Source organism: Monodelphis domestica, chromosome 7, assembly GCF_027887165.1.
Source record: "Monodelphis domestica isolate mMonDom1 chromosome 7, mMonDom1.pri, whole genome shotgun sequence".
Lineage (NCBI taxonomy): Eukaryota > Metazoa > Chordata > Mammalia > Didelphimorphia > Didelphidae > Monodelphis > Monodelphis domestica.
In genome coordinates this window covers 172,841,265-172,865,859 of record NC_077233.1, presented here as the reverse complement: position 1 = coordinate 172,865,859, position 24,595 = coordinate 172,841,265, and the positions used below count along the sequence as shown (strand labels likewise).

At 38.1% G+C, this 24,595-nt stretch overlaps 1 protein-coding gene across 1 annotated transcript in view; it reads left to right on the top strand.

Moving 5' to 3' along the window:
* Nucleotides 1–375: 375 nt before the first annotated feature.
* The window catches only part of USP31 (ubiquitin specific peptidase 31), a 155,228-nt gene continuing 131,008 nt past the window's right edge, over nucleotides 376–24,595 (top strand). The window contains exon 1 of the mRNA XM_001377847.4: nucleotides 376–1,447. Within this exon, the coding sequence (XP_001377884.2) occupies nucleotides 719–1,447 (729 nt within the window). The 5' untranslated portion in view covers nucleotides 376–718. The remainder of the gene's footprint in view (nucleotides 1,448–24,595) is intronic.

Below are 24,595 nucleotides of genomic sequence, written 5' to 3'. Positions count from 1 at the left end.
TCAAACACCAGGCTACCTAAGTTAGGCCATTGTGATAGTGATCATTTGAGCCTTTGGTGCAGGTACTTTTCAGGTCGAAGCTGCAGGATTTCTACAAGTTTTCCCAAGCTTTTGTACCCTCGGCTGGGGCGCTAGCGACGACTCGGCAGAGTCCAATCAATTGCACTCTTCCCTCACTTCTCCTAGCTCTGAGCTAAACAGCCACAAACCTATCCAGCTTGTTACTTCCCACCCTGGGAATAGGACTTTGCCCACACTAGACATGGCCACGCTCTGGCTTCACCGAACGGGACTGTGCCCAGAGCAGGCAAAGCTCCCGTGGCCGGGAAGAGGAGGCTCCGTTCCCACAGTCGACATGGCCGCCGCCTCAACTTCATCTTCACCGCGCGGGGGGGAGGTGAGATGGGAGGGGGGGGAGCGTGCCCTCCCGCGTCCGTGGCCACCGGCCGGCTCCCAGGCTTCGGGGGTGGAGGCCACGTGACCGGCCTCCAGCTGTGCCGGGGCCGCGAGCCCTTGGGTCGTCGCCTCTAGTCTGTGCCTCTCGCTGGGTCCCTCTCCCGAGTGTCGTAGCCCTCCCCGGGAGCCCGCGAAGCGCAGGGGGCGGGGGATGCAGCTCGGCAGCGGCTGGAGCAGGAGCAGGAGCGGCGGCGGCGGCCTCGGGGGGCGGAGGCGGGCGGGCGGCGGAGTGGAGAGGGGATGTACATAGGGAGCCGAGGCCATGTCCAAGGTAACGGGGCCCGCGGCCCCCGGGCCGGCTGTGACCGCGGGGCCGGCGCCGGCCGGGAAGGAGAAGCGCTCCTTCAGCAAGAGGCTGTTCCGGAGCGGGCGGGCGGGAGGCGGCGGCAGCGGCGGCTCCCCGGCCTCGCCCTCCTCCGCCCGCTCGGTGGGCAGCTTCATGAGCCGGGTCCTGAAGACGCTGTCCACTCTATCGCACTATAGCTCCGAGAGCCCCCCGCTGCCCGGCCGCGGACGACCTCCCAGCGGCGCGCTCGGCCCGGTGGGCTTTCGCAGCTGCTTCCCGCCGGGGCCCGGGTCGGGGCCAGCCGCCCCGCCCCAGCGCTGCCAGCAGCAGCAGCCGCCGCCGCCCCCCGCCGCGCCCACGCCGCCGCCCCCGGCCGAGCTGCTGTGCCTGACCGGAGGCGACCCAGTGCCCGGCGTGGCGGGGCTCAAGAACCACGGCAACACCTGCTTCATGAACGCCACCCTGCAGTGCCTCAGCAACACGGAGCTCTTCGCCGAGTACCTGGCCCTAGAACAGTACCGGGGCGGCGGCGGCAGCGAGCAGGAGCCCCCTGCCCAGGACGCCCCAGAGGACGGCCACCAGGCCAACGGACTCCCCTTCTCCCGCAGCCCACAAGGCAAGGGCGAGGTCACGGAGCAGCTGGCACACCTGGTGCGAGCTTTGTGGACCTTGGAGTACACTCCGCAACACAGCCGGGACTTTAAGGTGAGCGCCTCCCTTCGCCGGCTGGGAAGATCGCCTGGGGACTAGGCGGCTGCGGTTGGCCTCAACTGGGGTACAGTTGGGGGGCAGCTGTGGTTTGGTGACTTTATTGTAACCCTGGGGAAGGTTGGGCATCCAGGTCTCACCGGGGCCTCAGTCTACTGCGGTTTTGAGTACGGTTTCCTTTCCTCCCTCCCTCCATCTCTCCCTTGCTTTCAGTCTTTGATACACGCAGAAATCTGACTCGGTGGTTAGAGTGGTAATTTTGTCTCCCGGTCAGAAAGATTTTCCTTGCTGCTCAAGGAGGTTAAATTATGGATCTTGCTAAACAGAAGGATATGTTTTCCCCTTAGAGAGTTTCCAGCTCTTAAGAGATTTCACGGAGGGGTTTCCACTTGATTCATTTAATGGTTTCTTTTTTAAAAGAAAAGAGACCGATATTACAAATTCCAATTTTAATCCACATTTAGTCTAATTTGTGCATTTTGAGAACTACGTTACTGTGAGTTTATGCTCTGACCTGGGTTTTTAAAAAAGTGCTCTTGCACTTTGATTGTGAACATTTGGCTCTGAAAGCCAACAAAGAAAAAGTATACTAAGACTGGAGATATTTAAAAAAAAAAAAAGCCAGGAAATCAGAAAAGACCTTAACTGGCCATCAAAAGTCATGTTTTTAGTTTATTTCCTTGTATCTCTGAGCATTAGTTATAAACACTGTAAGCCTTTAAAAGATTTTATCTAGGACATAAATTCGGGGAAAAGTGGAATACAAAGCATTAAATATACTTTCCATGACACATTCCAATTGGAATATTATCCATCCTTTCCCCTCCTCTTAATATTACCTGACTTTCTAGTCTTATTCATTAAAGAAGCTGAGAACAGAAATGGGTCAATAGCTGTAGAAGTTCAGAATGATTTATAGGTGTGTTTGGCATTGATGAAGGATTCTTACAGATAGGGACTGGACAGAGTGTAAGGAATTCTCAGATGAGGAAACTCTTGCTACCAATGCAGGTTGGAGTCTTAGAGAGCATCCTAGATCACTGAGAGATTAAAGAGATTTCCTCAGGGATGTGTCAAAATCTGGACTTGAAACCATATCTTTTTGGCTCCCAGGGCCAACTCTTTATCCAACTGGCCAAAGAGATGACTGATTGTCTTAGAAATGAAGAGCTTTTCTAAATATGATGTTTAGTAGATGTCAATAGGTTCCTGTTGCACTCTTTAGGATTTCAGAAAATTTGTCATTAGGTCAGCAAACATTAAATTAAAGGGACAGGCTTCAGTTTTAAGGTGGTACATTAGGTATTCTATATAACAAATATTTATTAAGAGCCCTTTTGTACAGAAGAGTATGAGAGTGATACAAAAAGGAGTAAGACAAAATGCCTGCCCTCATGGAGGTTTTGTCTTCTGTATATATGGAGGGAGGGGAAGGGATGAAGCAAATACAGGATCATAGACCTGGAGCTGAATTTATCTAGTCTAACCTCTTCATTTTAAAAAGAAAGATACTGAGCCTCAGAGAGTTTGAATGGTTTGCCCTTGGTCTCACAGCTAATTGTCTGAGGTGGGAATTGAAGACAAGTCTTCCTGACTTAGGCATTCTCCCCTTTATTCTGGGATGCCTCTCCATATCTAACAAGAAGGATTGAAGAAGTATCTTTAGAGGTACAAAGTACAATGGGGAGATCTAGTGAGATTGAGGAGGGAACAAGACAGGTTTCATAAATGAGGTCAGATTTGAAATAGGATTGAAGGATGGATAAGGTATCAGAATATATCCATTCCATAAGTATTATAAATACCTATAATATGCAAGGCACTCTGGGTGTGTGTGGGGAATAAAGGGGATAAAGAAAAAGAGTTCCTGCCTCCACTATGAACTCATAGTCTGTTGGGGGGGGGGGGCGGAGTGAGAAATCTAACATATTCAGACAAATATATATATGTGTAATTTGATTAAGATGGAGAGAGCACCCGTGAATCAGTTAACGTTTATTAAGTACCTGATTTGTGTCAGGCATTGTGCTATCTGAGGATATAAAGAAAGGTAAAGCACTGTTCTCAAGGAGTTTACAATCTAATAGAAGTAACAACTTGCAAACAACTTTGTACAAATAAACTATATGTAGGATAAACTGGAAATGATCAACAAAAAGAATGTACTAAAATTAAAGATTTAGAAAGACTTCTTGTGTAAGTGGGATTTTTAGCTAGAACTAGAAGGAAGTGAGGAGACAGATCACGAAAGGAGAACATTTTTGGTATGGGAGACAACCAGAGAAAAAGCCCCAGTCAGGCAATGGATTGTTTAGTTTGAATAAAAGCAATGAGACTACAGTTACTGGATTTTACAGTACATGAGGATGAATAAGATATAAGAAGGATGAAAGGGGTGTAGGAGGTCAGGAAAGACTTTTCTTTCCATAGATGACACACCAGTTGAATCTTTAAGGAAACTAGAGATTCTAAGGAGCAGGAGTGAGGAAGGGACTGCATTTAAGACCTGGGAAAACAGCCTGTGTAAAGCTATAAAATGGTACATGGGAACGGGGAGCCTGAAGTATCTAGTTAGGTTGTCAAAGTATTACAGGTGAGGTGATGAAGATAGTGTCTGACTTTATGACTAAAGAGGAGTTATCTGAGAAAGATGTTATGGAGGAAAAATTGACAAGACTTTGCAACTGCTTTGCCATGAGAATAAGAAAGAAATGTTGGGGATGATTGAAGTAGTGGATCTGAATGACTAGCACAATGATTGTGCCCTCAATGAAAATAGGGAATTTTGGAGGGCATGTGAGTCAAGGGAACTAGATAATAAGCTTTATTTTAGACACATTTATTTATTTGTTTATTTATTTAGAGACACTTACTGGACAACTACTTGGAGACATCCAACAAACAATAGGTATGGGACTGGATGCTCGAGAAAGAGACTTAAGCTGTACACATGATAAATCCAGCACTTTTTCTTGTCTGAAGTGGAAGGTGGTGATTGTAAAAGCCCCTTTCATCTTTGTCTTTAGTGCCTTAAAAACTTGGTTGCAAGATCTGGTTTAGAAAATAATTGGGTTCAAAATTAGCTTCCTTTTTGTTTTTCCTATCATCATTTTCTTTACTTTCTAACCACACTGTAGCCCAAGGAGTTTGGTGAGATAAACTGCTTTTGGATGGGCTACAAAAGCTATGTTTTGTGTTGTTTTTTTTTCCCATTCCAGTTCTGAAATGTCTGCTATTTCAAGAGACTCTGCTAGGTGTTGGGTATGTAAAACCAAAAATGAAATGTCTACCTTGAATGAGTTTATGATCTATTGGGATTGGGGCTGAGCTAGTAATAAGTATATATAATAAAATACATGATGATTTTTGAGGAGAGATTGAATTTAGAAATGGCAGAATCAGGAAGACCTACAAAGAGGAGGCAGTATGTGGTCTGAGTCTTGAAAGAAGGGTATGATATTAGGGGCTAGTTGACTGATTTAAATCTAAGGACTTGGTATGATTCCTAATTTAACAACTTTAGATCTTGTTCTACTCTATGACTTGATTTACTATTTTCTTGGCAAAGATACAGGAATGACCTGCTGTTTCCTTCTCCAGCTTGATTTATAGATGAGGAAACTAAGACCAGCAGGGTTGTGTGACTTGCCCATAGTCACACAGCTAGTAAGTGTCAGAAGCTGGATTTGAACTCAGGAAGATGACTCTCTCTAGACTCAGTGCTCTATCCTGAAGTTAGTATTATAGATTTAGAGGAAGTTTAGGGATTTTATCTCATCATGTGCAGTTCTTCATTGTTTTTGACACACAAATTACTGACACTTATTTTTGCTAAATCAAGGCAATATTTTTTTACTGTACTCCAATATTTAAGTCCCCCTGATCTAGAGTAGTATTCTTTCCTCTTTTTACCACCTATTTATTGCAATAGCTAACTTGTTGCTTTCACATATCAGTTGATACTATTGTAACTTGGCCCTCCTCTAGTTGACCCCTCTTAAATTAGTTTTGTAGTAACAGTAACTTATAATTGTTACTCAAAATCAAAACTTCTTGATCCCTGAATGTACTGTTTTTAGGGAAGCAATTTGTTGCTTGACCTTAGTCTAATGATACTATGGGCACCTATTTTGGGTATGGGCATGAATTTTGAGGTCCCTGGGAGTTCTTATAGATATCTAACTTAAATCTTCTCTACATACTTTTTGCAAGTAGTAAAGGACAGATGTGAATCTCAAATAATATTGCTAACTTATGAGTAAACACATGTTTTATTTTAAGATTCTGTTACATAGTGGAGGCATAGAGCTGATAGTCATGGAGCATGCCTGTAATCCTAACTAGCTTTGAACTCAAGTGTTCCTGACTCAGTCCAGTGCTCTATCCACTGTGTCACCTATATGGACAAACTCATCACATGCCAACAAACTTTAAAAAATATATAAAAAACATATTTTATGAAACAAAAATTCAATAAGAACAATGCCATTGTTTTAGATATTTTTTTCAAACCTCTTTAATGTTTGGTTTACTAGAAAACAGTTGGATTCTCATAGTTGTTTCTCTATTCAATCTATTGTAATGCTATTTTGGTTGACATGTATAAAGAAAATCTATGCATATACAGATGTGTAATTGAAAAGGGGTTAGTATTTTATTAGGCAAATGACATTTTAATATTTTTACGAAAATAATTCTCACCTCAGGGACCCCCTAGAAGGATTTTGGGAGCCTTGGACTACAGTTTGAGAACCATTTGGCTAGTGAGTGTTGAGGTGCATTGGTTTAATCTGATTAAGTCTGGCATCAGTATGGTGAGCCTCCAGTGAGCAGGGCAGGGGTACCAGGTTACCTAAGAAGGAATAGAACTAGAAGTTCAAAGTTGTCCTGATCAGCAGTAGGAGGTGGCTTGTGATTGGCCTGTGAAGTTTTTCCATGAAACCTCATTGTTTTAACCCTTTATGATTATTTTTAAAAATTAATTAATTTAGGATATTTTTTTCATGGTTACATGATTCATGTTCGTTCCCTCTCCTCTTCTTTCTTCCCTCTCAGGACCAAGGAGCAATTCCACTGGGTTTTACATGTGTCATTGTTCAGAACCTATTTCCATATCATTACTATTTGCAATAGAGGAATCATTTAAAGTCACCATCCCCAATCATATCCCCTTCAAATCATGTGATCAATCATATGCTTTTTCTTCTGCACATGAAACCTCATATTAGAGAAAGTCTGTTCTATTTAAGAAGTTTATGTTCTCATAGAGAAAAGATTTCAGTGTTAGTAGTTATGGTTTCATGTTTTCATGATCAGTTTTTACTAAGAGGCTGTGTAATGTTTCTTGCTAGTACATTTCCACCAATGTTAAAAGCACAAAGAAGAGATAGGTAGTTTTGCCTGGATTTCAGCAAACTTTCATGTTTCAATTTTTTCTTCTGTTGTATTATTCAGATTATAAAGTTGTGAATAGAGGTGGTTTGTTTTTAATTAAGTCAAATAATGAATTCTTGGAGAATTGGGGGGGGGGAGGCAAGAATCAAAGATATGGAAATAAGACTTGTGCTCCTAAATGGGGAGATATTCTCCTGTTCAGCCCTGCAGCCACTATTTTTTCTCTTCCCACCTCATTGCACCTCAGGTTAGATTTCCTGCCCCTTATGAGTCAATAAAGTCTGAATCACTTGAAGAGTGATTTCCTGGGTGACTCCCAAAGTTTATTTAATTCATGATATGGGAAGTCAGATCCTAATGCCATGCCTTGATCATCCATTCATTGCTTGCTTTCTGAGGTATGACAAAGGGATTGTCCAGACCTATCCTCTGTTGTCGTAATCTCAAACCTGAGGCCTACTTTGGATTTGTCTTGCAGTTCCCTCAAAGGATATGGTGCAGCCCTTTATTCAGAAAGATATGTAACCAGATTAATGAGTCTGAAGAGAAACAAAGATTTAGATACTATGAACACAAGTAGTTTCTTTATAAACTTGAAACAAATGAGAGTTGAACTTGAAGTCACTGATCTAAGGGAAAACATGGGGAAAAGGATTGGATCCTCCTCTTGCAGTTAGCCCTTTATTTATTTATAGTCAGCCTTGTTAGTTTATCTTCCTCATTGTTACTACACATGATTAGGCATGTAAAACCGGCCCCACTAAGTTGTCAGAGACTCATCAGTTTTCCTGTTTCTAGCATGCTAGAAGTAATCATATGCTTTAGAGGACTAGCCGTTTTAGTTGTGGCATGCTTCCTATTTGCATGCCATCACTAGGCCATTGAACCATATTGTCACTTTCAACTGGGGAAGCCTTTTTTTCTTAAAAGGATTTAGTGTAGAGGGGAGAGAGGTACATGTGAGAAAAATGTATAAAGGTGGGAGACAGAATAGAAGGCATCCTAGAACTGGAGTTGGAGGAAGTGAGTTCAAAGTCTGACTCTGACATTTAAAGCTTGTATGGTTTTGGGCAAATAATTTATTTCTCTGGACCTCAGTTTCCTTATCTATAAAATCAGGGAGTTGGAAGAGATCTTCTTTAAGATTCTTTCCAGCTCTAAAACTACTCTTTGCAATCTTGCTGGGCCTGGTTACTCACCCTCTATTCCTCATGCATCTGAAACTTTTGTTCTTGTTCATCTCTATTTTGAAAACTCCCTTCACCTGGATCTTTTCCTTTGGATCCTCACCTGGATATTTTCATTTGGAGGAATCATACTCTCCTTAAAGTTCCATCAAATATTCCTTTAGCTTCATTATCAAGTATTTATTGAATGCTTAGTGTTATGGGATCCAACAAAGATAATTCCTGTTTGTATAAAGATTACAATCTAGGCATTTTGGGGTAGGGGAAAAAGAAGATAAATTGCTAAACTATAATGACTATAATCAGAAGGTCAGAGAAGGGAGAAGACACCTCTGGTTGGAATAGTAAAGACATATATTTTGATGGAAAGATGGCTTGGAATTACTTGAAACTTGAAGAATCAGTACAGTCCTTTGGGCAGAGAGGCTTTGAGGTATATGTAGGAGGAAGCACCATGAAAAATCGAATAGAGATTAAAATTAGCATGGTCTGTGCTTGAGTCAGTGAGGAGAGAAAATGTATAGCAGAAAGATCATTGAATTTGTAGTTAGGCTAGATTCAAAGCTTGTCTCCCATTTTTTACTTTTGTTGTTTTATCTTGGGCAACTCAGGCTTTCTGAGTTTTAATTTCCACATGTGTAAAATGAGAGAAGTTTAATTAGATTATCTCAGACCCTTTCTAGTTCTAAGTTCTGTGATCTTGAGTTCTTGGCTGCCAGTATTTGAGAGTTCGTTTTCAATGAGTGGTGTAAAATAAGTTTGCTTTTTTTTTTTTTTAACCCTTATCTTCCATCTTAGAATCATTACTGTGTGTTGGTTTCAAGTTAGGGCTAGGCAATGGGGTTAAGTGATTTGCCCAAGGTCACATATCTAGGAAGTGTCTGAGGCCAGATTTTAATTCAGGTCCCACCATCTTCAGGACTAACTTTATCAGCATGGGTATGTTTTGTGAAAAGTTGGAAGGGCTGGAGAGGGGAGCCTTTGAGTCAAGCACAAGGATCAAGTTTTGATATAGAAGGTAATGGGTATGCAGTTATAGGTTTTCAGAGTGACATGATAAAAGTGGTCTTCTGGAAAGCTGAGTCTGGTAGGGGTGGTGGCAGGCAGCAATAAGAGAGAATGACCCAGAGAGACTAGATAGGAAGCTGACTTCATTACCCTGCTCATGTTCCTATTTACTTATTTTTGCCTATGAAATTATCATTCTTTTAGTTACTTAGTTTGTCAATAACTTAGTTGCCATTTCTTGACAATCATGTATTCTCTTTCTTTCTCTTCACACCATAATCTTGCTGTTGTAATAACCACTGAACAGATTGCTGTTTTAGACACTCCTCTCACTAATCTACTCTTCCTATCACTGCCAAAATACTTTCCCTAATGAATCAGATCACTTTATTCTCATCCTTTAAAACATTTTTTCCATGGGATTATGGACTTTTTTTGTCAGTTTGGTGAAGGTTATGGATCTCCTCTTAGAAAACATTTTTAAAAATTCACAATTTACAAAATGTGAAATTTCAGTTGGAGGTTAGTGAAAATCCAGTCCAAGCTTACATACCTCTTGAAATCTATCCACAGGTCCCATAAGGATCCATAGAACTTAAATTAATAATTCCTGCTCTAAAACATTCAGTAGCTCTCCATTGTTTACCAAATAAAATGTAAGTTCCTTAGCTTGTTAATCATGACTTTTCATAATCTGGAGCCAACCTTCCTTTTCTTTTTTTTTCTTTTTTCTTTTTTCAACCCTTACCATCTGCCTTAAATCAAGACTGTATATTGGTTTTAAGGCAGAAGAGTGGTAAGGGTTAGGCAATGGGGGTTAAGTGACTTGCCCAGGGTCACACAGCTGGGAAATATGAGGCCACATTTGAACCCAGAACCTCCTATTTCTAGACCTGGCACTCTATCCAGTGAGTCACCTAGCTGTTCCCCCTTCCCCCACTAACTTTTAAATGAAACTTTTTCTGACTTAGGCTGCTGCAGATGTTTCCCTGCCTCACCCTCACACTTGCATTTATTTTGCATGTATTTATGTATGTATGTTCTGTCAAGGCATGAACTGTTTAATTTTTGTTTATATGTTTCCAGCACCTAGCATTGGGCCTGGCACATAGAAGGTACTTAACAAATGCTGGCCAGTTGATTGAATATAATCCACATTCCAATCTGTCTGGGCTCTTGAGTTTTTATAAGATCTCTTCTTATTCTTCCCCTTCTGTGCCTTGGCTCATACCATTCTCTGTGCCTAGAGTTAACTTCTCCCACATATTTGCCTCTTGAAAATCATTTTCTTCTTTCAAAGAGAAACCAAGAACTTCTTCATGTAACCATTCTTGATCCTCCTCAGATAGCTATGGTCCTTCCTTCTTCTGAACTCTCATGTTGTGGTATTTGAAATTTTCTATGTCCTTTAAGCACATTTTAACTTGTATTATAGATATTCAAGTACATTTTATACCTCTCATACCTCTTTCTCATTAGATCATAAGATCCCTTGAGGTTTTCTCAAACATATAGGCAACTGAGTCAAATTTATCCGAGTACAAGTCATTCCCTAGTTGACAAATGGTCAAAGGATATGAACCAGCAGTTTTCAGGTGAAAAAAATCAGTGCTATCAATAATCATATTAAAAATATTCTAAATCAACATTGATTAGAGAAATGCAATTAAAAAAAAACTCTGATGTACCACCTTATGCCTATCAGATTGGCCAATATGGCAATAAAGGAAAAAGATGAATTTTGGAGGCAATAATGGGACACTGATGAATTGTTTGTAGAGTTGTGAACTGATCCAATCATTCTGGAGGGCCATTTGGAACTATGCCCAAAGGGCTACAAAATGTGCGTGCTTTTTGATCCATTAATATCACTACTAGGCCTGTACTCCAAAGAGATTTTTTTTTTAATGGAAAGGACCTATTTGTACAAAAATATTTTTAGAATTTCTACTTGTAGTGGCAAAGAATTGGGAATTAAGGGATGTCCGTTAACTGGGTAATGGTTGAACAAGTTGTGATTTTTGATTTTGAGGGAATTCTATTGTACTATGAGAAGTGATGAACAGTATGATTTTAGAAAAAACTGGAGAGACCTACATGAACTGATACAGAATGAAATAAGCAGAACCAGGAGAACATTGCATACAGTAACAGCAATATTATCTAATGTTCAACTGTGAAAGACTTAGATATTCTCAGCAATACAATGATCCAGGACAATTCTGAAGAACTTATGACAAAGAATGCTACCCATCTCTAGAGAAAGAACTGTTGGAGTTGGAATGTAGATCAAAGCATTCTATTTTTCACTTTATATTATTTGTATCTATATCTTGGGGTTTTGGTTTTATATGAATATTCTCTCATAACAATGACCAATATGGAAATATATTTTGCATGATCATACATGTGACCCAGATCAAATTGCTTACCATTTCTGGGAGTGGGAAGGGAAGGGAAGAAGGGATATAAATTGCATCTTATGTTTTTTGAAACTACATGTTGAACATTTTTATTACATGTAATTGGGGAAATAACATTTTTTTAAAAAGATCCTCTGAGGGCCAGGACACTATTATTTTTCATCAGCACAGAGTAGGCATTAAATAAATGTTTGGGGGTTGAATGAGTCTGAGAAGTGAAGCTGCTAATGCATGATCTTATAAAAGTTAGAGCCACAGAACTGAAAGTGCTTGATTCAATTCTGCTGAATTCAAATCTAATAATCTTTCCATAGAAGTCTCTTTTCTTCTCTGTCTCCTCAGAATCTAACTCTTTACCTTTACCATATTCCTTAGCCATTTCTCAAAATTTTGTCCATTTTCTAGGCTTTCTCCTCGATAAATTCCACTCACTTTCAGAGATTTCACTGTTGCTTCTATAGAAGTGATGTCAAAACTTTTGGAGACCAAGTGCCCAAACTACAAGCCTTATGCCACTTGTGAGTCTCCTATCTTACCCCAGATAGGGGAGGAAGGAAGTACTCTCATTGGACTTCTGGGCAGAAGGATAGATAATATGAGAAATATATTTATGTACACAGGGAGATTTGGAAGGGAGCAGCCCCCTCTGGGCATGCATGCCATAGGTTCACCAATATGGTTCAATAGCAATGACTAATAAGCCTGTCTCTCTAGGTCCATTCATTGAATGAACAAATTAATGAATGAGTTACACAAAGAGAAGGGATGTTAAAGGGAAGTTCTATGAGTTTAGAAGAATTTCCTTCTTAGGAATTATGAAAGTTATAGCTTGAATAGAGACACATTCAGACACATAAGTAATGATTTTTTAATAACATTGCCTATATAGTCAGTGGAATGTAGAACAATGGGTAGGGGAGGAATACAGCTGAACTTTTATGACGAACAGTTGTCAATGTGTCAATGGGTTAACTGCAAATTCATTACCTGGATGCCAAAATTCTTTCAAAATCAGTCTTGATTGGCTCTAGTCACTGATCTTGTCTTGAAAAATTTCTTAAGTAATTTGATTTAAAATTGATCTTTAGTTTAAGATAGTATGTATCTATTAGTAAAGCTTACTTTTCTTCTTTCATAATTCCTTTCCCCATTAAAAAAAATAATATTGTAGTGTAAAGCGGAAAAATTTAGGGGCTATTGACTGAATATATTATACTAGTGGTCACCAGGTATTAATTAAATCCCAATAAAATACTCAAGTCAGTTTGGGAATTTTATGGTGGTTTAATTACAATAGAAGGAAGAAATTAAGAAGAAGAGAGAGAGAGGAAAGAGAATTTAAACTGTTCCAGTTTGGGCTGAGCCAAGCAGGAGTTCAGAGGTCTAGGCCTAGGGGCCTCCTCAATCTAGCCCGGCTACCAGCCACGAGACCTCCTCCAAGATGAGGGTTCTCTTAGGAGGATAGCGTTTAGGAGGTAAAAGAAAAAGGAATCAGCCTAAACCACTCACCAAGCATGCTAAGAACTTCTCCCAGTCACTTCACTGGCAAGCTGCAAAACACCAAAAACCCTACAAGAGCTGCAAACACTCCAAACACCACCCAGTACTCCCCATGCTGCTGACAGAGACCAAGGTCTCTGTGAGTGAGAGAGAACGGAGAGAGGAAGTGCCACGAAATATATAGACTGTCCTTTACATCACTTCCTGCTTCTCACATGTACCAGTGGTAGCTTAAGCTTGACTTAGGAGGGGGGGGGGTGTAAATCTTGAAATCTCTCAGACTTGTGAATGTTAAAAAATTTCCCCATCAGGGAATTCTTATTTGGAACAAATTCCCTACTGAGAAACATTCCCCATTTTGATGTGAGAACTCGCCAGGATCAGAAATGGGAGGACCTCTACTCCAACCAAACTTAAGACTGCTTTAGGGGAAAAAAACTCCCTGCTTAACAATGAAAGTACTTGGATCCATGCTTATGGTGGGGCAAGGAGTTCTTTGAGCCAGGCCCGTTTTTAGAATTGATACAATGGGATGCTAGGTACCTAAAAGGGTCGGGCAAGTTTTGTCTTAATAAGATTAGTTGACTCAGCTGTGTTTTCACTGGTTCAGACTTCCTGAGGAGATTTGTCAACTTAGCAGGAATTTAGATGGGCAGTCCTTTGGAAAGCATCTACAGTGATTGGTAGATGTAGGGACTTAGGGGAGGTGACATGGGAGAAAAACCCCTATATAAGAAAAAGCAGAATCTCTTGAGGATATCCTTTTGGAGAAAGCCTTTTGGAGGATCTCTGATGAGGATCGCTTGGGAAGAATCTCTTGAGAGAGGCCTTTTGGAACAGTCTCTGGCTGGAAGGCTCTCTGGTGAAGTCAGCTGAGATGGAGTTGGCCTGATGTCACTACAATCTTTGTTTAGTCAGACCTTGTGGTGAGTGTTAAAAAACTGACTGATTTCTCTCTTAAAACTCAGGTCTAGGCCATATTGGCTTGAGGCCCTTCATACTTATTCCTTTCTTACTCTCTCTCTCTTTCTTTGATTACTCATTGTATTGTTAATTAAAATCTCTATAAAACCCAATTGACTTGGGTATTTGAATAATTGGGAATATTTCCCTGGTGACCACCTTATATTTGATTTAAAAACCAAGACACTGTAGTGAAACATATTTCTGTGGTCAAATTTACTCACCCTCTCTTATATCTATCACAATTTATATCTTCCACCATTTTAACTCACTACAGTTTAAGACCTCAACCATTTTAAATCTCACAGGGGGAGGGTGTCTGTCAGTTATTTCTTATTTGTCACTTGAGGTTGCATTTGAATTGGATATTAAAGAATGGGTGGGATTTTAACATATAGAGATGGGAGTTAGGAGGTCATATGGTGCCTCGGGAATTGCATAAGCTAAGTCAAAGAACTAGGAAAATATTTGACTGACTTGGGTGATGGTAAGTAGTCCAGTTTGAAGGACAGAGTGTGGGAGGACCAGTAGTGTGTGAGAAGAGGGTAATGATAAGTTAGTAACTAGTAGTAGAAGGACTTGACTTGCTAGGTAAAGGAATTTGGCTTTTATTTGGTAGGGAGCCATTGAAGAATTATGAAGAAAAATGTTTATCTTGCCCAATGTTTGGTCAGTTATTGTTATGATCTTCAGGTATTGTCTTATCAAAAAAAACAAAGCTATATACATATTATACATATGTTTGTATATGGCTGTGTGAGGCATTTACTTGCTTTAAGTTTGTTGGTTGGGCAACATTTTGTGACAATACTGATTTTATCAATCAAGTCAGCAGGTCTACAGGTATTCAAACATAACTGTTTACTATGTGCTAGGAACTGTGAAGAGGCATAAGATTCCAACTTTGGAATGAAAAAAGGGCATGTATTTCTTTACAGGTTTCTTTATTATGGTTTTTAGGATTTGTTTTTCCCCATGCTGTCTCTCCCATTGGAATGTTAAACTCTTTAGGAGAGGGATCATATTTTTGACTTTCTTTATACCTCTACAATTTAGCTCAGTACCTGGCACTTACTTTTTTTTTTAACATTATTTTATTTCATCATTTCCGAGCATTATTCATTGGAAACAAAGATCATTTTCTCCCCTCCTTCCCCACCTATCCCATAGCCGACAGGCGATTCCACTGGGTATCACAAGTGTTCTTGATTCGAACCCATTTCCATGTTGTTGGTGTTTGCACCAGAGTGTTCATTTAGAGTCTCTCCTCAGTCATATCCCCTCAACCCGTGTAGTTTAGCAGTTGGTTTTCCTCGGTGTTTTGACTTCCACAGTTTGTCCTCTGCTTGTGGATAGTGTTTTTTCTCTTAGATCCCTGCAGATTGTTCAGGGACATTGCATTGACACTAATGGAGAAGTCCATTACGTTTGATTGTACCACAGTGTGTCAGTCTCTGTGTACAATGTTTTCCTGGTTCTGCTCCTTTTGCTCTGCATCACTTCCTGGAGGTTGTTCCAGTCTCCATGGAATTCCTCCACTTTATTATTCCTTTTAGCACAATAGTATTCCATCACCAACATATACCACAATTTGTTCAGCTATTCTCCAATTGAAGGGCATCCCTTCATTTTCCAATTTTTGGCCACCACAAAGAGCACTGCTATGAATATTCTTGTACAAGTCTTTTTCCTTATTATCTCTTTGGGGTACAAGCTCAGCAGTGCTATGGCTGGATCATAGGGCAGACAGTCTTTTATCACCCTTTGGGCATAGTTCCAAATTGCCCTCCAGAATGGTGGGATCAGTTCACAACCCCACCAGCAGTGAATTAGTGTCCCTACTTTGCCGCATCCCCTCCAGCATTCATTACTTTCCTTTGCTGTCATGTTAGCCAATCTGCTAGGTGTGAGGTGATATCTCAGAGTTGTTTAATTTGCATCTCTCTGATTATAAGAGATTTAGAACACTTCCTCATGTGCTTATTAATTTTTTTTTATTTCTTTATCTGAAAACTGAAAACTGCCTATTCATGTCCCTTGCCCATTTATCAATTGGAGAATGGCTTGATTTTTTGTACAATTGATTTAGCTCTTTGTAAATTTGAGTAATTAAACCTTTGTCAGAGGTTTTTATGAGGATTGTTTCCCAATTTGTTGCTTTCCTTCTGATTTTGGTTACATTGGTTTTGTTTGTACAAAAGCTTTTTAATTTGATGTAGTCCAAATTATTTATTTTGCATCTTTTGACTCTTTCAAAGTCTTGCTTGGTTTTAAAAACTTTCCCTTCCCAAAGGTCTGACATGTATACTATTCTGTGTTTGCCTAATTTTCTTATAGTTTCCTTCTTTATGTTCAAGTCATTCACCCATTTTGAATTTATCTTGGTGTAGGGTGTGAGGTGTTGATCTATTCCTAGTCTCTCCCACACTGTCTTCCAATTTTCCCAGCAGTTTTTATGAAATAGTGGATTTTTGTCCCAAAAGCTGGGATCTTTCAGTTTGTCATATACTGTCTTGCTGAGGTCACTTACTCCATTGAGTCTATTCCACTGATCCTCCTTTCTGTCTCTTAGCCAGTACCAAATTGTTTTGATGACCGCTGCTTTATAATATAGTCTGAGATCTGGGACTGCAAGACCCCCTTCCTTTGTATTTTTTTTCATTATTTCCCTGGATATCCTTGATCCTTTGTTCTTCCAAATGAACTTTGTTATGGATTTTTCTAAATCAGTAAAAAATCAGTAAAAAAAATTTTTGAAAGTTTCATGGGTATGGCACTAAATAGATAGATAAGTTTGGGTAGGATGGTCATTTTCATTATATTGGCTCGTCCTATCCATGAGCAGTTAATGTTTTTCCAATTACTCAAGTCTAGTTTTAGTTGTGTGGAGAGTGTTTTGTAGTTGTGTTCATATAGTTCCATTGTTTGTCTCGGGAGATAGATTCTAAGTATTTTATTTTGTCTAAGGTGATTTTGAATGGGATTTCTGTTTCTAGTTCTTGCTGCTGAGCTGTGTTGGGAATATATAGAAATGCGGATGACTTATGCAGGTTTATTTTGTATCCTGCAACTTTGCTAAAGTTGTTGATTATTTTGATTAGCTTTTTTGGTTGAATCTCTAGGATTCTTTAAGTAGACCATCATGTCATCCGCAAAGAGTGATAAGCTTGGTCAATTTCTTTTTCTTCTCTAATTGCTACTGCTAGTGTTTCTAGTACAATGTCAAATAATAGAGGTGATAATGGTCATCCTTATTTCACTCCTGATCTTATTGGGAATGCATCTAGTTTAACCCTATTGCAGATGATATTAGTTGATGGCTTTAGATATATACTATTTATTATTTTTAGGAATGACCCTTCTATTCCTATGCTTTCTAGTGTTTTTAATAGGAATGGGTGTTGTATTTTATCAAAGTCTTTTTCTGCATCTATTGAAATAATCATGTGATTTTTGTTGGTTTGCTTGTTGATGTGGTCAATTATGTGGATGGTTTTCCTAATATTGAGCCAGCCCTGCATCCCTGGTATAAATCCTACTTGATCATGGTGAATGACTCTTCTGATCACTTGCTGGAGTCTTTTTGCTAGTATCCTATTTAAGATTTTTGCATCTATATTCATTAGGCAGATTAGTCTATAATTTTCTTTCTCTGTTTTTGGCCTGCCTGGCTTTGGAATCAGTACCATGTTTGTGTCGTAAAAGGAGTTTGGTAGAACTCCCTCCTTGCTTATTATGTCAAATAGTTTGTATAGTATTGGGATTAGCTGTTCTTTGAATGTTTGATAGAATTCACTTGTGAATCCATCAGGTCCTGGGGATTTTTTCTTAGGAAATTCTTTGATGGCTTGTTGGATTTCTTTTTCTGATATGGGATTATTTAAGAAATCTATTTCTTCTTCTGTTAGTCTAGTCAATTTATATTTTTGTAAATATTCATCTATATCACCTAGGTTGGTATATTTATTGCCATAAAGTTGGGCAAAGTAGTTTTTAATGATTGCCTTAATTTCCTCTTCGTTGGAGGTGAGGTCCCCCTTTTCATCCTTGATGCTGTTAATTTGCTTTTCTTTCCTTTTTAAAATTAGATTGACCAGTACTTTGTCTATTTTGTCTGTTTTTTCAAAGTACCAGCTTCTAGGGTTGTTTATTAGTTTAATAGTTCTATCACTTTCGATTTTATTAATTTCTCCCTTAATTTTTAGGATCTCTAGTTTGGTTTTCTTCTGGGGGGTTTTAATTTGGTCACTCTCAAGTTTTTTGATTTGCATTTCCAATTCATTGATCTCTGCCCTCCTAATTTGTTAATATATGCACTCAAGGATATGAATTTTCCTCTAAGTACTGCTTTGGCTATATCCCATAAGGTCTGAAAGGATGTCTTACCATTGTCATTTTCCTCAATGAAATTATTAATTGTTTCTATGATTTCTTCTCTAACCAATTTTGGAGTATCATATCATTTAATTTCCAATTAATTTTTGACTTGGCTCTCCATGTGCCCTTACTGATCAATATTTTTATTGCCTTATGATCTGAAAAGGTTGCATTTATTATTTCTGCTTTTCTGCATTTGAACGCCATGTTTCTGTGACCTAGTGTATGATCTATTTTTGTGAATGTGCCATTTGGTGCTGAGAAGGTGTATTCCTTTTTGTCCCTATTTATATTTCTCCATATGTCTATTAACTCTAATTTTTCTAAGATTTCATTACCTGGCACTTATTAACTGTTTGATAAATGTTTGTTGACTGTTTAGTAGCATTTGTATACAAAAATATATGCATATTGCATAAATGCATATATGTTATATATACATATATTTGACAGTATTATTATATCACATTTTATTATTCTTCAGACTAAAATATTCCTCCAATATGATAGCAGTTGGTTCTGCCATTTTGCAAAGTAAGACAAAAGAAAATTGCAGCTTAGACACAAGTTTGCATATTAACACTTAAGTTATTACAAATACAGATTCAGTAAAGTGTTGGGCATTATCCCCAGAATTAACTGTAAACAAATGTCCAAACTTGCAGGCAGGATTTCCTTCACTATCAAAATTGAGCAGTTGTTTTTGTTTTGTTTTGCTTTTATTTTTGTGGGGGTGGGATGGGGGAAGGTCTCCCATACCAGGTTAGTAATTCAACTATAATGTTTATAGTTTAAGAAATACTTGGCATAAGAATAAAAGCCACCCCTATTTGATAAATGGGAGGATAAATGCTAAATGCTAAAAAAATATGAACAGAGTTTTTAGATTAAAGAAATCAAAGCCATATTCAGGTATATGAAAAATGCTCTATTGACTAAAATGATAAAAGGGCAAATTTGACAAAATGATAAAAGGGCAAATGTTAGAAGGGATGTGGGAAAATGAGAATGCAAATACACTGTTGATGGAACTGTGAATTGCTTCAATCATTTTGGAAAGCAATTTGGGATTATGCCCAGAGAGCTATAAAATAGTGTATATACCCTTAGACCTTGCTGGATATGTTTCCTAAGGAGATCTGGAAGAAAGGAAAAGAACCTATGTGTTCCAAAATATTTGTACCAAATCTCTTTGTGGTAGCAAAGAATAGGAAATTGAGGGAATGTCCATCAGTTGGGGAATGGCTGGAAAAATTGTGGTTTATGATTGTGGAATACAACTACTGTGCCATAAGAAACAATGAGCAGTTTAATTTTTTTTAAACTTGGAAAGACTTATAGAAAATATTGAAGAGTAAAATTAGTAGAACCAAGAGGACATTATATATATAAATATATAGATATATACATATATATATATATATATATAGCTTCAGAATTAATATTTGAAGAATGACTTATAAATGTCTACATCCAGAGAAAGAACTGATAAATAAAAACATGAAAGGCATAATTTATACATACATATCTTTTTTTGGTTCGGGAAGTAAGGAAGGAGTTGAGATACCTGGGAATAAATTCTATTAAAAATAGTTAAGTGGTTTCATGATTTTATGATGATAGAGATTTCTTCTACTTATGCAGGTAGGACTCTTGGAAATTCCATATAATTGTTGTCTATATCTTTCTATAACTACTTTATACATCTACCAAACCTCTGAAGGTCTTCCTTTGATTCTTTTTAATATTTTTGAACAACACTCAGATTGTCTTTTTTTCTCTCATTTTCTTTTTTGTACTTCCTACTTTTAATTTTATCATTTTTATTGATGCCGTAACTTAACTTGGTATTTATTATTTGTCCCTTTATTTGGGAAATATTTCTTATTCCCCCCTATCCAGGAAGCTATCCTCTGTAACAAAGAAGAGAAAAAAGAAAGAACAAAGAAGACAGTTCAGCTAAACCCACCAATGTGTGTTACTCGTGTTTAACGGTATATATAGCACTCCAAATACATAGTCCAACATCTTTGCAAAGAAAGGGATAGAAGTCACTGCAATTACATAAGGTATGGCTTTAGGGCCCCCACCGCCATTTACATTTTTGCCATTGTTTACATTGTCTTCTTGGTTCTACTCACTTTAAATTTTATTAGTTCATATAATTCTTCTTTTGATTTTTTCTATTCATAGCATTATTTTGTATGGTATAGTGATGCTCTGTTGCATTCATATGCCACAATTTGTTGAACCATTTCCCAAAAGTTATTACCTATTCTGGATATAATCATCACCTGTTTACCCCTTTGGATCCTCTTACAACAAAAAATAATGGCTAAGTGACTTCAACTTAACACACCAATTGTCAGACAATGTTCTACACCTGTAGTCCTTTGTAGTTACCTAGGAAAGAGTTATATTTCATCACCTGTTCTCTCATTAACTTTCATTCTTGCTATGTGACTGTCTCTTTGTTTTACTTTTTGCTGTCCTTAATTACATCTTTAATAACACTTTTTGAACACTAACCTTTTTTGGTATATGTTTCAGACTGCACCAGGAATTTTTGCATTGCCTTTTGGATTACTTGCAGTGTGAATATTTGTACAACTGTTATGTTACATGATTCACAACCATGTACACTACTAGGAGACTAGTGTTTAACACTACCAGTGTCAAATAGTTAGGCTTTCCCCTACTTCATGTTTATGAGAATATAAGAATGAATGTAAAATATAATGAATATCTTCTGAATTTAGATACATTTAGCTCTTTATCTTTCAAGGTAGTTAAATACTTTCAGTTCTTTGATGGATCTCAGAATCACGGGGCTAGTTTCATAACTTCATTATTTTAAAATTTATCATTGCTTTCCTTTGTCCCTCTCTTCTCCTTTTTCTTTTATAAGAGCCCTTACTTTTTGTCTTGGAACCAAAAATGAGTATCAGTTCCAAGACAGAAGAACAGTAAGGGCTAGGCAATTGGCATTACATGACTTGCCCAGGGTCACACAATCAGGAAATGTCTGAGGTCAGATTCGAAGCCAAGACCTTCCATCTCCAGGCCTGTCTCTATCCACTGCCTAGACAACTCCTCCCTCTGCCTTTCATTTTTTTTTTTAAGGTTTAGCACAAGTCTGGGACTAAGTCCATGACTATTTTTTTTTAATTTTATTTGGTCAATTTCAAAAATTATTCCTTGGTAACAAAAATCATATTCTATTCCTCCCTCCCCTCCCCCTGCCCTTCCTGTAGCCAATGGGCAATTCCATTGAACCTATTTCCATGCTGTTGATATTTGCACTAGGATGTTCATTTAGGGTCTATATCCCCAGCCATATCCCCTTCAACCCATGTAATCAAGCAGTTGTTTTTCTTCAGTGTTTTTACTCCCACAGTTTTTCCTCTGAATGTGGATAGTGTTCTTTTAGGTAGATCCCTCAGAGTTGTTCAGGATCGCTGCATTGCCACTAAAGGAGAAGTCCATTACATTCGATTGTACCACAGTGTTATCAGTCTCTGTGTACAATGTTCTCCTGGTTCTGTTCCTTTCGCTCTGCATCAATTCCTGGAGGTTGTTCCAGTTCCCATGGAATTCTTCCACTTTATTATTTCTAGGGTGATTTTAAATGGAATTTCTCCTTTTAATTCTTGTTGCTGAGATGTGTTGGAGATATATAGAAATGCTGATGACTTATGTGGGTTTGTTTTGTATCCTGCAACTTTGCTAAAGTTGTTGATTATTTCCACTAGCTTTTTGGCTGATTCTCTAGGATTCTTTAAGTAGACCATCATATCATCCGCAAAGAGTGATAGCTTGGTCTCCTCATTGCCAATTTTATTACCTTCAATTTCTTTTTCTTCTCTAATTGCTACTGCTAGTGTTTCTAGTACAATGTTAATAGAGGTGATAATGGGCATGCTTGTTTCACCCCTGATCTTATTGGGAATGAATCTAGTTTATCCCCATTGCAGATGATGTTGGCTGATGGTTTTAGATAAATACTGTTTATTATTTTTAGGAAAGACCCTTCTATTCCTATGCTTTCTAGTGTTTTCAGTAGGAATGATTGTTGTATTTTGTCAAAGGTTTTTTCTGCGTCTATTGAGATAATCATGTGGTTTTTGTTGGTTTGCTTGTGGATATGGTCAATTATGTGGATGGTTTTCCTAATATTGGACCATCCTTGCATTCCTGGTATAAGTCCCACCTGATCATAGTGAATAACGCTTGTGACGACTTCCTAGAGTCTTTTTGCTAGTATTCTATTTAAGATTTTTGCATCTATGTTCATTAATGAGATTGGTCTATAGTTTTCTTTCTCCATTTTTGACCTGACTGACTTTGGAATCATTACCATATTTGTGTCATAAAAGGAATTTGATAGAACTCCCTCTTTGCTTATTATGTCAAATAGTTTGTATAGTATTGGGATTAGCTGTTCTTTGAATGTTTGATAGAATTCACTTGTGAATCTATCAAGTCCTGGGGATTTTTTCTTAGGGAGTTCTTTGATGGCTTGTTCAATTTCTTTTTCTGAAATGGGGTTGTTAAGGTAATTTATTTCTTCCTCTTTTAGTCTAGGCAATTTATATTTTTGTAAGTATTCATCCATATCACCTAGATTGCCATATTTGTTGCCATATAATTGGGCAAAATAGTTTTTAATGATTGCCTTAATTTCCTCTTCATTGGAGGTGAGGCCTCCCTTTTCATCTATAATACTGTTAATTTGGTTTTCTTCTTTTCTTTTTTTTTACTAGATTGACTAGTACTTTGTCTATTTTGTTTGTTTTTTCAAAATACCAGCTTATAGTCTTATTTATTAGTTCAATAGTTCTTTGACTTTCAATTTTATTAATTTCTCCTTTGACTTTTAGGATCTCTAATTTAGTTTTCTTCTGGGGATTTTTAATTTGTTCGCTTTCAAGTTTTTTGATTTGCATGTCCAATTCATTGACCTCTGCCCTCCTTTATTTGTTAATATATGAACTCAAGGCTATAAATTTTTCCCTGAGTACTGCTTTGACTACATCCCATAGATTTTGAAAGGAGGTCTCACAACTGTCATTTTCTTCAATGAAATTATTGTTTCTATGATTTGTTCTCTAGCTAACCAATTTTGGAGAATCATATTTAATTTCCAATTAATTTTTTATTTGGCTCTCCATGTACCCTTACTGATCATTATTTTTATTGTGTTATCATCTGAAAAGTTTGCATTTATTATTTCTGCTTTTCTGCATTTGTTTGCCATGTTTTTATGACCTAGTACATGGCCAGTCTTTGTGAATGTACCATGTGTTGCTGAAAAGAAGGTATATTCCTTTTTGTCCCTATTTCTTTTTCTCCATATATCTATTAACTCTAATTTTTCCAAGATTTCATGTTACCTCTTTCTTATTTATTTTTTGATTTGATTTATCTAAATTTTATAGTGGCAGTTTAGTTTTATTATCTATTTCCTCCTTCAATTCCACTAGTTTCTCCTTTAGAAATTTGCATGCTATACCATTTGGTGCATACATGTTGATTACTGATATTTCCTCTTTGTCTATACTCCCTTTTTTCAGGATGTATTTACCTTCCTTATCCCTTTTAATCAGATCTATTTTTACTTTGGCTTTGTCAGATATCATGATTGCAACTCCTGCCTTCTTTCTATCAGTTGAGGCCCAATAGGACTTGCTCCACCCTTTAATTCTGACCTTGTGAGTATCTACTTGCCTCATGTGTGTCTCTTGTAGACAACATATGGTAGGATTCTGGATTCTAATCCACTCTCCTATTTGTCTACGTTTTATGGGTGAGTTCTTCTCATTCACATTCAAAGTTATGATTGTCACTTGTGTATTCCCCAGAATTTTGATATTCTCTCCTAGTTCTGTCCTTTCTTCTTTTGCTATATCCTTTTAAATCAGTGGTTTACTTTTAATTAATCCCCCTAATCCCCTCCCTTGATATGCTTCCCTTTCTGGCCCCTTCCTTTTTGTTCCCTTCTTGATTTTTTAGGGTCTATTAAGTTCCCCCCCCCACTTTCCCTACTTTTTTGTACTCCCCCCCCCCTTAGTTTCCCCTTCTCACCTTCCCTGTAGGATAAGATAGAATTCAAGACTCCAGTGCATCTAGAGGCTCTTCCCTCTCAGAATTGATTTCACTGAGAGTAAGGTTTAAGCATTACCTATTAGCACTCTCTTCCTCTCCTTCTTATAAGAATATTCTCCCCTCCCCTTCTTATGCATATCTTTGTGTGATAAAGATTATCCTATTTATTTTATTTCTTCAAGTATCTC